The 12934-nt window shown below is 43.5% G+C and overlaps 1 protein-coding gene across 11 annotated transcripts in view; it reads right to left on the bottom strand.

Moving 5' to 3' along the window:
* The window catches only part of SYT16 (synaptotagmin 16), a 137906-nt gene that overhangs the window by 58451 nt on the left and 66521 nt on the right, over positions 1-12934 (bottom strand). For 4 of the 11 annotated variants that reach the window (XM_065065845.1, XM_065065843.1, XM_065065842.1 and 1 more), the window contains 2 exons: positions 10331-10373; positions 9455-10081 (listed from right to left, as the gene is read on the bottom strand). The exons of 5 other annotated variants lie outside the window; for them this stretch is intronic. In XM_065065845.1, coding sequence (XP_064921917.1) covers positions 9455-10010 — 556 coding nt within the window. In that variant the 5' untranslated portion in view covers positions 10011-10081; positions 10331-10373. Of the gene's footprint in view, positions 1-6806; positions 7041-7451; positions 7606-9454; positions 10082-10330; positions 10374-12934 lie in introns of those variants that run through there. 2 more of the 11 variants (XM_065065851.1, XM_065065852.1) reach the window with 2 other exon arrangements.

Below are 12934 nucleotides of genomic sequence, written 5' to 3'. Positions count from 1 at the left end.
CCCTGATTTTCCCAATCACCTACTTTACGTGCTACATGTGGAGTAAGTATGAGTCAGGCTTCATTTATGCTACAGGGTTTCATTAGCACAGGCCCAGGATTTGTGGAGAAGTGAAAGAAAAAAAAGAGATTACACACTGCAGGAGACACTGCTAAGCCAGGAAAACCCCTGGTGTGGATGCAGTTACTTCCATGAGTCAGGCTGCACCCCTTTGCCGGCCCAGGTTGGGTTGCTTGAAGAAAACCTGGAAGTGCAGAGGCAGAAAAGCACCTTCTGTCAGCAGCAGATGCTGTGTCTGCACTGGGGACACCACAGGGCACAGGTGTATGCTCAGGGCATGGGACTGCAAATGCTCGTGGACTTGGAAATTAAACTGCTGGATCCCTATGGCCAATGAGTTAGGAAACACTGTCCTTTCCTTCCAACAAATAATAACTTTCACTTTATAATCATTATTTTCATTATTTTTAGGGGCCTAGAGCACCTTTCTTATGAGGAGAGACTGAGAGAGCTGGGGCTGTTCAGCCTGGAAAAGAAAAGGCTGGGAGGGGATCTCATAAATGTGATAAATATCTCCAGAGTGGGTGTCAAGAGGATGGACCAGACTCCATTCAGTGGTGCCCAATGATAGGACAAGGGGCAATGGGCACAGATTGAAGAGGAGGTTCCATCTGAATATGAGGAGAAACTTCTTTACTTCGAGGTGCCAGAGCCCTGCAACAGGCTGCCCAGAGAGGTTGTGGCATCTCCTCTGGAGACATTCAGAGCCACCTGGACACATTCCTGTGCAATCTGCTCTGGTGAACCTGCTTCGGCAGGTGGGTTGGACTGAATGATCTCCAGAAGTCCCTTCCAACCCCAACCCTGTGATTCTGTGACTGTTTTCCTGGTACCTTTCACATCACAAAAGGTTAAATTCCTTCAAGTTCCCCATCAACCATCTCTTTTACTTGCATGTTTGGTCTGGATACTCTATTCTCCTTCTAACACAAGCACTTTGTAAGCTCTCTACCCCAGAGAAAGTTCTCTATATCTAAGAAAGTTTCCCTGAATTAGAAAATGGCCTTCCACCTGGGAGTAATCATACTGGCCAAGGAAATGCCCAAGAAACCCAGGACACTGACTGTTTCTCCTCCTTAAAGCACAGTTTTACTATGCCACACTCACAACCTGCTAGACCCAGCATACACATTCCGATTACATACCATTTGTAGCACCCAACGCTGTAACCATTAGCTTCACACCCACAAGTCTTTGTTTGCTGATTAACGGGGTAGAAATCAACTCCCTCACAAAGATATTTGTTTGGGGTTGCTATGGATAACAACTGCATTACAACAAGGCAGTTATTTATTTTCCCCACTGATTTTTCTAATTGAAACTTTCTGTTTGCTACCAGAGGGTTGATTCACCACAGCCCCCCCCCTTTACCGCCGCTGTAACGCTACCGTTCCCATGGCACTCCTGGGAAAATCACAGACTTGGCAGCAGCGGGTGAGGATGTGGTGCAACAAGACTCACATGCGTTCAGGACCAAAGCTGTCACCCAAAAGGGGCAATCCTGTCCCTCCTTCCCCCAGTTCAGTTTTTGAATCGTCTGGCCAACTCACCTGATTGAGAAGTAATAGGGAAGGGGCTGGTAACTCTCAGCTGACGCAATAAGCTGATCTGGTTCATCACAGAGCAGCATGCTCGTGAGCCAGACATGGAAAGTAGCATAGCTGTGTGACCGGAGAAGGACAATATCCCAGCTGCAGTTTTACATCAGCTACTGACAACTGCAAGACTGTACCCTCGGGCCCAATGGTTTTATAGCTGCATTATTTATGGCAATAAGTCTAGACCCCAAAACTGACCCTGCGACACAGAGCTTCAGCAAACCTCAGTGCTCTCATTAATCCAAATTCAGGGCTTTCTCTTCAGCAGCACCACTCTCAGTATTTGCTGGAAAATACTCCCACACAGATTATGCTGCTACGTATAGACCGTATGGGCTTGAATCTCTCTCAGCCTGAAGAGAGATATGCCTCCGTGCCTCCAAGTGCCCAGCGTGCGTGGGCACCCATGCCCAGAGCAATGTGTCCCTCCAGGGATGCTTCATCTCACATGGATACTGAGCCCTTGACACAGGGGAGCACTCACCTGAATATCAGGGAACTTGAGAGCATCAGCTATTTTGATGGTTATTCGCAGGGTCTTTCTACAGATTTTCCTATGGACTGGTTTTAGATTCAACCTAAGCCATTCATGTTGGTCTACAAATAGATACTGATGAAGCCTCCCTAACTCAATCTGAGGAAACTGCATGAGAATCAGACAAACAGCATCTACAAAGATACAGCCCAACCACACATTTCTCATTACCTGGAAGACCCACACAGCCCAAGAATGCCATTCACTCTCCAAAAAACTGCACATTTTTTCCTCCATGACTGTAACCTCCCTCTTTTCTTTCATTTCAGTCTTGTCCCTTGGTTATTGGAACTCTTTCAGGAGTCTATGAGGCCACTGCTGTCAACAGGTCATTACAACAGCCAAAAATGAACAGGCACAAGGTCCACACCCTTATCTGGAAAGAGGTGAGGACCAACACCAGCTCACATTTTGGCAGAGCTATCCCATATCATATAAGCTTACATCAGTGTTTTTTGCTGTTAAGCAATGCAAAGAGGCTAGGAGGAAATGGATGGATTATCATAGAAATCATAGAATCATTTCAGTTGGAAGAGACACTCAGGATCATCAAGTCCAACCATAACCTAACTCTAGCACTAAATCATGTCTCTAAGAACCTCATCTAAACACCTTTTAAACACCTCCAGGGATGGTGACTCCACCACTTCGCTGGGCAGCCTGTTCCAGTGCCTGACAACCCCTTCCATGAAGAAGGTTTTCCTAATATCTAATCTAAACCTCCTCTGGTGCAACTTGAGGCCACTTCCTCTTGTCCTACCACTTGCTACATGGGAGAAGAGACCAACACCCCCCATGCCAGCAAAAGTCCTAACAGTCATCTCCCTTTTCAAGCATTTACCTGCCATCATGGGTTTTCATAAGTAGCCATCTACAAAGTGGGATAAGCTAGCAACAACTGAAAAAAAGAAAAAGGACAAAAAGTACTACTGTTTGAATCAGCACGCAGAACTACTATGTCCCAGCTCTGCACAGTACTGCTAGTATTCCTGCATGTAACCTCCACCACAACGCAATGAGATCATTCACACCTGCCTTGCCTGTAGTAGGAGATGGGAGGTGAGGAGGCAGGGTTTCTAGGAGAGAGGCAGCACTTCCCAGATGCTGCCAAGATGCTGTTTATTGGTAAATTAAGCCTCTTGAGTCCTAAACAACCTTCCCAGAGGAAGATAGAGTCACAACTACCATATGGGTAGTGGGAAGAGGACGCCACTTAGCAAAAGCGGATCAGAAAATACATGCACAAACAGACACTCACACACAATTTGTTCTGTAACTGCACTGAATGGCAAAATCCATTTTTTCCTCTCAAATGCATCCTTCTCCATAAAGCTTATGCAATCTTCTAGATGGCCAGAGCAGGTGACAAGTGCTCCTGAACAAGCATCCTTCAGCACATTCCCTAGGGAGCCAGGCACAAGGAAGCTCTGGCCACCAGACAAGGAACTTGTTGAAAACCCAGACCAGTGCTTCACTGTGGGCTTACAAAGATACTGTGTCTAAAAATCACAAAAGGAGGACAAACAGCAATGTTGACAGGCCTAAGTCAGAGCCCACAACGGTAACATCTTTGAAAACTTGTGTTTTGAACCACTCTTTGGCTTCACTCCCCCAGCTGTAAAGCTGACAGACTGCAAGCCACGCTCCTTTCAGGGCTACCGCATACTCTCATCACTACTTACTTTTGGCATCATTGACAAAGATCCCTTATAATTTGAAACTTTGGAAGGACAGAACTGCAAAGGAGTACTTTAAATATAAAAAGGAACATGGCACCACCTTTACAAGGACAAAAGTCTGTGCACAAACACTTTGAGTGGTTCTGAATTTCCCAGAGAGAAAGCATTCACTTCATTTCAGAAAGCTGTGTACTGGTACTGCATCCTTCAGGGACCAGATGCATATCCCCAGTCACGTTAGTGCTTTCTCCCACTCGAGCAGCCAAGAGTATTTGCTATGAAGTGCTTTTGTCTACTGTCTGTCTTTGCTTTCCTTCACTCAGTCCTAGTGGTGCTATTGATTCAGTGTAGCCTCTTTAAACATCCTACTTTGAGTACAGGCACTGATTTTTTTATAGGGATACATTCTGGCTAAAGCACTGGCTGGCTCCATAGCCAGACAGGTGATAAAATTCATGAACACTTAGGATCTTTACATGGAAACTGGCCATCTATCTATTTCAGTCTCAGGTTCAAGGAGAAGTTGTATTTATTGCACAAGCAGCATCTTTTTGTTAGGGGTATATTTTGCTACACAGGTTTATAGGACTTAATGAAAACTCACTTCTTGCCCAGGAATTCCTGGCTGTATGAAAGGTCATTTACTGAGGTCAGGAGTGCTCATATAGAGCAGAAAGAATAATTTCCTCTACTACAGCAATTACTGGCAAAAATCAATGACCCCTGTTAAGCTGAAGGCCAAGGTAAGTAAATGCAATAGTCCTTTCTAGTTTTTAAAACCCCCAGAGCTTCAGAGGCTTGCCTCCCCTTACACATGTATGGAAGATAACTATCCAGCCATCTGGACAAGATTCCTATTAGAATGCCAAACTTCTAAGCATGACAAGGTCAAAAAAATTATTTTAGTGCAACTGAAATGCAATCTTTAGCTGGCACGTAGATGGTCTAATTGATGGGAAGAAAATCTCCAAGGACTTCACGCAGTTTAAGTGTAGTGATCACCTATATATTACACTAGTGTTACGAACAAAGCGTCAGACAGCTCAGGAGACTCTTCAGTCACAGAACTCGCTGTGCAAAAATAGTTCAGCTCCAATTTGGAAGTCTCGGCTCTGCTGCTGTGTCTGTCCCCATGCCTTTTCAGAGCAGTATCTTCCAAAACTGTTAGCTTAATGGCCACTTGGACTTTTTGTTTGCAAAGGACAGGGGCCCTGAGGAAGAAGTGGGCTAAAGCAACTCATGAAACAATTATCGCCGCTCTTCATCTTTTTCGTTATTACTTTTTTTTTCTCTGTAGATTCAGGTTGGAAAGCAGACAGACTGGCCCTCTGTTTCAAGTGTACTGCTTTTAGAAGTCTTATTGCTCCACCGCTTATTTTTCAATTCTTAAGCCAAATGTACAATGATGGATTCGGCAGCCACCCCCAGTCAGCTGAGTAGCAGCATCTTCAGGAGGCTGATCACTCCATGTTCTGTGATGGGAGACAGTTTCTCTACCAGAAACACTGAGGCTGGATATTGAAGGAGGGTCTTGAGGAAGCTCCAAGAGCAAGTTCACCTGTATTTGCGAAACTTACTACAAAGACTTTTTAGCAGGACCTGTTACAATAGTACGAGGGGTGATAGTTTTAAACTGACGGAGGGGAGATTCAGACTAAACATGAGGAAGAAATTTTTACACTAAGGGTGGTGAAACACTGGCCCAGGTTGGCCAGAGAGGTGGTGGATGCCCCATCCCTGGAGACATCCCAGGCCAGGCTGGACAGAGCTCTGAGCAACCTGAGCTGGGTGAAGATGTCCCTGCTCATGGCAGGGGTGGCACTGGATGAGCTTGGAAGGTCCCTTCCAACCCAAACTATTCTGTGATTCTACATGACTGGCAAAAGGTTGCAGAGATCTGCACATATGGAAGGGTCTTCCTTCCCATCACTAACCTTTTAAACCAAAGACCTGGCACTGCAATATTCTCTGCTGCACCACCTCCTTATTTTTCATCTGCAGATAAAAAGCATCCAAAGTGAAAAAGTTTTCCCTGAATTTGTTTGAAACCTTGGCACCACATTCCAGCATCATTTAAGCACAGACTGGGTCTCGGCGGCAGCCAAACCTGCACCCTGCTGATTAGCATGCCTCACGGTGCCTAACGGATGTTTTACTTAAGAACCCAAGAATTTCATTGCTCAAACACTTTATTAGATTCCTAAACCTAAAACCAGTTTTCAATAATGTGTGTACTGCTTTGAGGCCTCAGAAAAACTACTCTGGGAGTTAGGAAACATTTCCCAGGAGGCAAAAATTTGATCAAAAACATATTTGATAAAAAGGAGAAGGGGTAATGATAGTTTTCAACCGCAATGTTACTTATCTCAGAAGCATGCTGCAGGCTTAAGAGAGATGAACATCTATTGGATTATATTTTGCATTTTTTTTAAAACAAAATTATTCTCATATGTGATTGGTGGGTTTATTTTCCCCCTAAACTCAATCAACTATATATTGGAATGACCTTGTAACAGGTTTCTGTGGCTCTTTAATCACCAGTGGCTGCTAAATGAAGCATATCTATTTTCTCTGTTACATTACTATTGGCAACCAGGTCTTTAGTAAGTGCCCAGAAATATTTCCATGGCAACAAAAAGCATTCAGCTTTGCTACTGTTTTGTGCCAATTTAGCTTTAAAATATTCTATTGTGGAGAGAAATATGGTACACTAAGTGAAATAAAGTCAAGATGCAATGTTCTGAAAAGAATGTAAGGATAAACAGGAAACAGGTATTTTGCAGAAATTGTGAAAAAAAAAAGCCAAATGGAAGGAAAAATTTTCAAAGCTAATATTGATGCTACTGGATGCCTTTGCTGAATGTCAGCAAGTCCATATGCTCACTTACATCGTCTCTTAGGGTTAGATAACAAAGCTAACAGAAACAAGGATACCTCAAACATATTTTCTTGATCATTTTAATCCATGACTGAAATTTTAAGTTGCCAGGGTATTACAGCCTCTCTGCTTGTCTCGGTTACCTTCAGAAGAGTTCATACTCTTGATGATAGAGAATGAATCTAAAGGAAAAAGGAAATAAAGAGTTGAAAAACGAAATACAAAGAGCATGTGTGTGTTTTGGAAGTGAAGGGTCACTTAGAAGAGCAAAACGTGTTCTTCCACATCAAAGATCTTGTGGAAGACATTTTCAAATCACAGTTCAGCACTTTCTCTCCTATTATACGACCTAGATAGTTCTGAGAAAAAGGGCATCACCTCCCAGCCCTCCAACCCTCAAACAGCCAACTTCATAACTGTAAAGTCTCGAGACAACTGGATGGTCCTCTGTGCAGTGCATTGCAGAGATAAAAAGAAGACTATTTGAGAGCATTTGCAGTGACATTCCCTCTAGTGCAAAAAGCCATGCAATGCCCCCTGAAGTGCTTCATGTGGAAGTAAGTGAGCTCTAGGGAGCATCAAGGTAGGTGCTGGGGAGCACTTCAAGGCCAGCCTTCCAGTCCACAATGGCTCCAGACAGTTTACTGAGAAGGAAAGACAGTAAATACTAAGAGAGACTCCAACAGCAACTTGATCAGTACCTGCTCGCAGCTGGGAGAGAGGTTCAGAGTGACCCTGCCCTTTAGCTGTGGTGATGAGCTACTCTGGCATCTGTCTGTCACGCTACGTATCTCTCACCAGTAAAGTTCATCTGGTCCATCACATGCTCCTGAGGACCCTCTTTCTCAGTTGTCCCTGCAGAAAAGACTTTAGGTGAGAAACTTCTCTGGTATTGAGAGCAGCCTGTTCCTGGCCCCCATTTCCCTGAGAGCTTGCCACCTTTTCTCCTGTCCCAGAGACAGGACAAAAATCTGGAGGCCACAATCAGAATAATGCATTTGGTATGTGGCTGCTCCCCAGTCTACTCCAAGGAGCCACAGGATTTGCCATGAATCACTCTAACAGCCCTTCTTGGGGACGCATGCTCTGCAGGAGACAAGGTTGTGTCCTGGATAGTACTTGTCCAGCAGGATCCATGGCCCCCAAAAGGACACTACATACCCCGCTCCGTGGTGTCTGTGCACATGATGGACACTTGATCCACACACACATAGTAAATCCAACCCTACAGCATTGACTTGGTGCCTACAAACAAACCCTGTGGGCAAGATATCGCACGGGCAATGTATAGGGGTACCAGAAGTTAGAGGATCTGTACAGGTTAGAGGTTGGGCTCCAAGAGATACAGCTCTGGGGCGCTTAACCTGAGAACTGGCAATCATTCATTTGGAATATGAAACAAGCAGTCCTGGTTTTGGAGACAGAACAGCTAGACCAAAAGCTCTTTTTAATTATTTACTCCCTGGCCGTAACAGTGTGAGGAATAGTAATAAAGAAGAGAGCTAATTTTAACATTCATTAAAGAACACCGTCAAGGTTTATACCCTCTCAGTCTGATATTCCTATTAAATACGAAAACAAACAGGCTGATCTTCCTCAGTCTGCATAGAAAAGGCTAAATATGTAAGATTTCCTTAGAAGCCAAGAGTGGTGAAAAGCTCTTGGTCATTATAAAACAAACATTTTCAAGAGCATCTACTGCCTGTTTAAAAAAAAAAAAGGAATTTAGATATTTGAAGCCAAATTTTGAAGACCTTCAGTGAGCCTCAACTTCTTTATCAGCTCCACATTGTAGACCCACTCCTTCCCCTCTCCTCCCCTTAACCCCTTTCCTAGGATGTTCGTAAAGAACAGCTTTAACCCAGCAAGACCCAAGGATGGTGTCAGCAGGACTGCAGCCTTCCTGCTTCTGGTTGGGACATAAGTCTCCATCAGTTCTCTGTGACCCAGGTAACTTCCAGCCACATTTACGGTAATATTCAGTGAGTACAAGTCACACGGCTGAAATTCAGTTCTGAACACTACGCCCTGAAAAGCTGTTCATTTCACTTAATGATCAGAAGTCATAGCTAAGTCTATTTAAAACTGAAAATATCAAATTCAGTTCTCCTTCCCATACTCTCCTGCCTGCTGTCCTCTTCAGTCTTATTTGGAAAGCTGTGGAGGTGGGTGGGAAGGGAGGAAAGCGATTTGGGAGACTTTCATCCATAAAATCATGAGATATGGCTGGCTTTTTAGTACAGCATTTCACAGCACATGGCACAGTAACATCTTGAGATTCCTGGCACAAAGAAACAAGGTTTGAGATTATATATATCTTTAATAGCAATGACGCAAAGGCAGATGGTTCTCAAAGCAAAGGCTTAAGGCTAAACACTCCCTTTGAAGGGTCCTGCTATCAGAAACAAAACATGGGGGGAGCAAAATACTCCTTGCTACAGCAACAGGGCCCAATTGTCATCTAATACACAGTATTTCACCATGGAGATTTCCACTTATTTCAATGAAATTAGTCTCATGAACAAGAGATGAATTGGAAACAGAAAAGGAAAGGTTAGATTTTCTTTGGGATCTGGGGAGTTTTGTTTTAGCTGTGGGAAACAAAGATAACACAGAACACAATGAGCAGATTAGCAACTAAATCAAATCAATACAGAAAATAAAGGTCTGGATAATACTGTCAGGGTGTGTGCTTGCTGCTTACCTGCAAAACTTGCCTTGCCATTATGATGTTTTAAGGAGCCACTCAAGTCAAGGTTGTGCTCGTGACCTTCTATCCTCACAGAGCGCTCACCTTCTTCCTCAGCGATGGGAGGAAGCTGATCAAGGGGCTGGAGATCTTCATTTGTCCAGTAGGATCCATTGGCTGTCAAAGACATGGTGCTTTCAACACACTGCTCTGGTAAGCTGCTGGTATTTTTAACCCGTTTTTGCATCTGTGCACCCATGTCAGAGCCATGAGAGAGGTCTTGTGAAGCAAGATCCAGATCCCCAACGTGACTATCTTCTCTAGGATATAAGTATTCCTCATCCCAGAGGTCCAGGTGTCGTTCATCATCTGATTCCTCAGCATAACCCTCATAAACTCCTCCATTATTCTCCAAGTCCCGGTTCCTCTCTTCTTCTGATTTACGACCCACTCCACTCAAATTCAGCAGTGAAGCAGATATAGAGTCTCCTGCTTGTTGGAGAGCTTCATATATTTGAGACATCCAAGAAGACAGTGGCTGAAGGAAATTCTGAGCAGCCTCAGAAGCCATGTTTAACACTATGCCAGTATCTGGTGATCAGTTGTTCAGCTTTGCCAGCATGTCACTTATAATTCAGGGAGCTACAGAATAAGCACCATAAGAGATTACTTTAAATTGCTTGTCCATCAACACCTGTCGACACACTATCTACATAAATGTCTAGAACTGAGAGGAGAAACGGAAAAGGCACTTTTACCCATTGAGAATACCCCTAGAAATCCAGAAATGATGGACAAATTACACATATTCCTGCAGAGATCTGGAAAGCTTTCATTCAGTTGCTAAAACTTATATAAAAATAAAAACATAGAACATTGGAACAGAAGTACCTTTTCTGAAGCGCACGCATTCTGGTTACAGCTGTCAACAGACCTGGTAAAAAAGTACAAAACAACCTGCAGTCAAAAATCTCAAATAATCCCCTGGCCTTGACTTGCACCACATCCTTAGCGTTAGCATGTCCAGATGGGAAAATGGAAGGGTCGAGAATCTGGGGAGAATTATGTTTTGGTTGATTAACAGGCCTAAATCATGCAGAACCAACCCATGACAGATAACTATGTCAAATGCTTTGCTCCAGAAAGACTTTCAAGAAGCCCTCTCTGCCCACAGAGTAACACAACCCAGAGTTGCTTTGCCCTTCACAGAAATGAGAAAAAAACAAAACAAAACAAAACATAGGAGGTGGAATATTATAGGAATGAAATTACTGGGAACAGAAGCAAGTTAACAAAGCATGGGTATAATGTCAATATGATATGTTTTCTCAAAACTCATCAAAACCCTAAATAAGAACATAACTTGCAAAAAGTTAAGCTGCCTTTTTGCCCAATATATATCTTCCCACATTATCACAAGACATATCCGTTTAGGAACTCTGAGAAGAAGAAACCTACAAATAGGATGATGGGCTTAGGAATAAAGAGTGAAATATTTGCAGATTTTAGGCTAAAAGACAACTGAAAACAAGCAAAAAGAAGTTTCAAAAATTAATATCAGTGTCTTGCTGAATTTAGAGGTCTAGGAGTAATCAGACTATAAAGGGGTAAATACCATATAAGCAGCAAAAAAAATAAGCTCAGCAAGCAATGTGTATTACCTTGTGCAATGGTCTCCAGAGACACATAGTGGGAATCCCAGTGGTTTGGCTTTTTAAATGGAGCATGGACTAAGGAGATCCCACCTCGCTTGCTGGGCAGCTTTTCTACAGATGAAATCAGTGACTTAAAGAGGTCTTTACCTTTTGAAACACCTGTGCTGAATAATTTTTCCAACAAATTTATTATCAGCTCTGGTGTGTACTCAGAATTACAGTCCTAACAAGGGCAGTACATGAATGTAGGTTACTGAAGCCATTTTAAAAGCTGATGGCTGTTAGGAACTTTCCGGGCTCAGGACACACACTGTTCCAGTGGCCTCCTGTCAACCACTGGCCTCTGGCTGGGACCCAGGTAATGCTCCCTGCCACACATTAAATCTTTGGCAAAGAACAAACAACATCATGGTGTAACCTCCTGGGTGAGCTGTTCCCTTCGTGGACTCTCATCTTTCCAAGCCTATCCTTGCGTGAAGCCTCTCTGCTTTGTGCACCTGATTTTCTCATTGACCTAAAGTGATTACACACTCCAAACAATTATTCAGCATAATGCACATTTGCTGCTGGTAAGTCCCAGTGACAGGGAAGTCACTAGGAGGAGAAGGTACCTGCAACAGTGAAATTGTCCCAGGTATGAAAGGAGATGAATTCGGGTGGGTAAGTACTGGAATTTTAACCTGTCATTTATTTACAAGCAACAGCAGATGAATCTCTGATTTCTGATGAAAGGAGAACTTAATAACTCTCTGCCTTCATCTCAGCAGCAAGATACATAACAGCAGCAGCCCCTGGAGGGATGTAGGCATCCAGGAGTGATCGCTAACCAAGGCAGATAAAACATATGGGTGCTAAAATGAAGCACTGATCTGTTCTAAAAATCAACAGAACACAGACTTGTGATATTTGCACAGGGAATAATTAGCTCCTCTTCTTATTAGATTTCAGAGCTAACACTCAATTGGTCCAACAGAGCCATCCCGCTTCTCCTGGATGCTGCAGCTGACTGCACCACGGCTCGGGCAAACACCGCGATCCTGCATCAGAGACTCCGTGTTAGGGAGGTTGGTATCAGCTAGAAAGACAGAGGGACTTGTTCAAAGTGAGATTTTACTTTAGTCATGGAATTAAAGCAGTCATCTACAGTCACCTGCAGGGCTTGGATATGGTCACTCAGTCATCTGAAGACGCAGATACGACTTGAACATGCATCTTTCATATAACAAGTAGTTGCCCCCATCATCTTGCTAGAAGTAGGTTGGAGGGAAACTTCACACATATATACACATCTACAATTCTACCCAAAACCTGGAAATTTGGCTGCATTAAAGCTGAACAACCCCAACAGATGGTTTGATTTCAGTTTATAGACAACGGATAGACACTGGAGTATCTTTCACCCAAAAAATCTGAACTGTTTTATTAACAACTGCAACACACCTGAACATCTTTTAATCCAGAGCCTACACAATCCCTACAATTTTGGCAACGCAGTTTCCAGGGCGCCTGACTCTGTGTAGCCTTTTTTTTGGCTTTTCCTTCTGTTATCTCACGTACTTAAGACTCCATAGCCAGTGATGTACTGAACAACTGGAGTTCAAGGGAGTTATAAATTGCTTATTTTTGGTCTTGCAGCAGATGGATAAAATGTGTAACAAGCTGCAGACAAGTTTAGGCGGGCAACGCAACGTTTTTGCAATCTCAACAGAGGATCAAAGGGGGCTCAGCTCTGTTATAGGTTTGCTGTTTCCCAGGAGCTCTCTCCCCTAATTAGCAGACGCTGCTCTAACGTGATGTTTATGATACATTTCACAGCATGGCCTTTTCAACATAACGGGTT

The sequence above is a fragment of the Columba livia genome, chromosome 5 (assembly GCF_036013475.1).
Source record: "Columba livia isolate bColLiv1 breed racing homer chromosome 5, bColLiv1.pat.W.v2, whole genome shotgun sequence".
Lineage (NCBI taxonomy): Eukaryota > Metazoa > Chordata > Aves > Columbiformes > Columbidae > Columba > Columba livia.
This window is presented reverse-complemented; position numbering and strand designations above follow the sequence as displayed.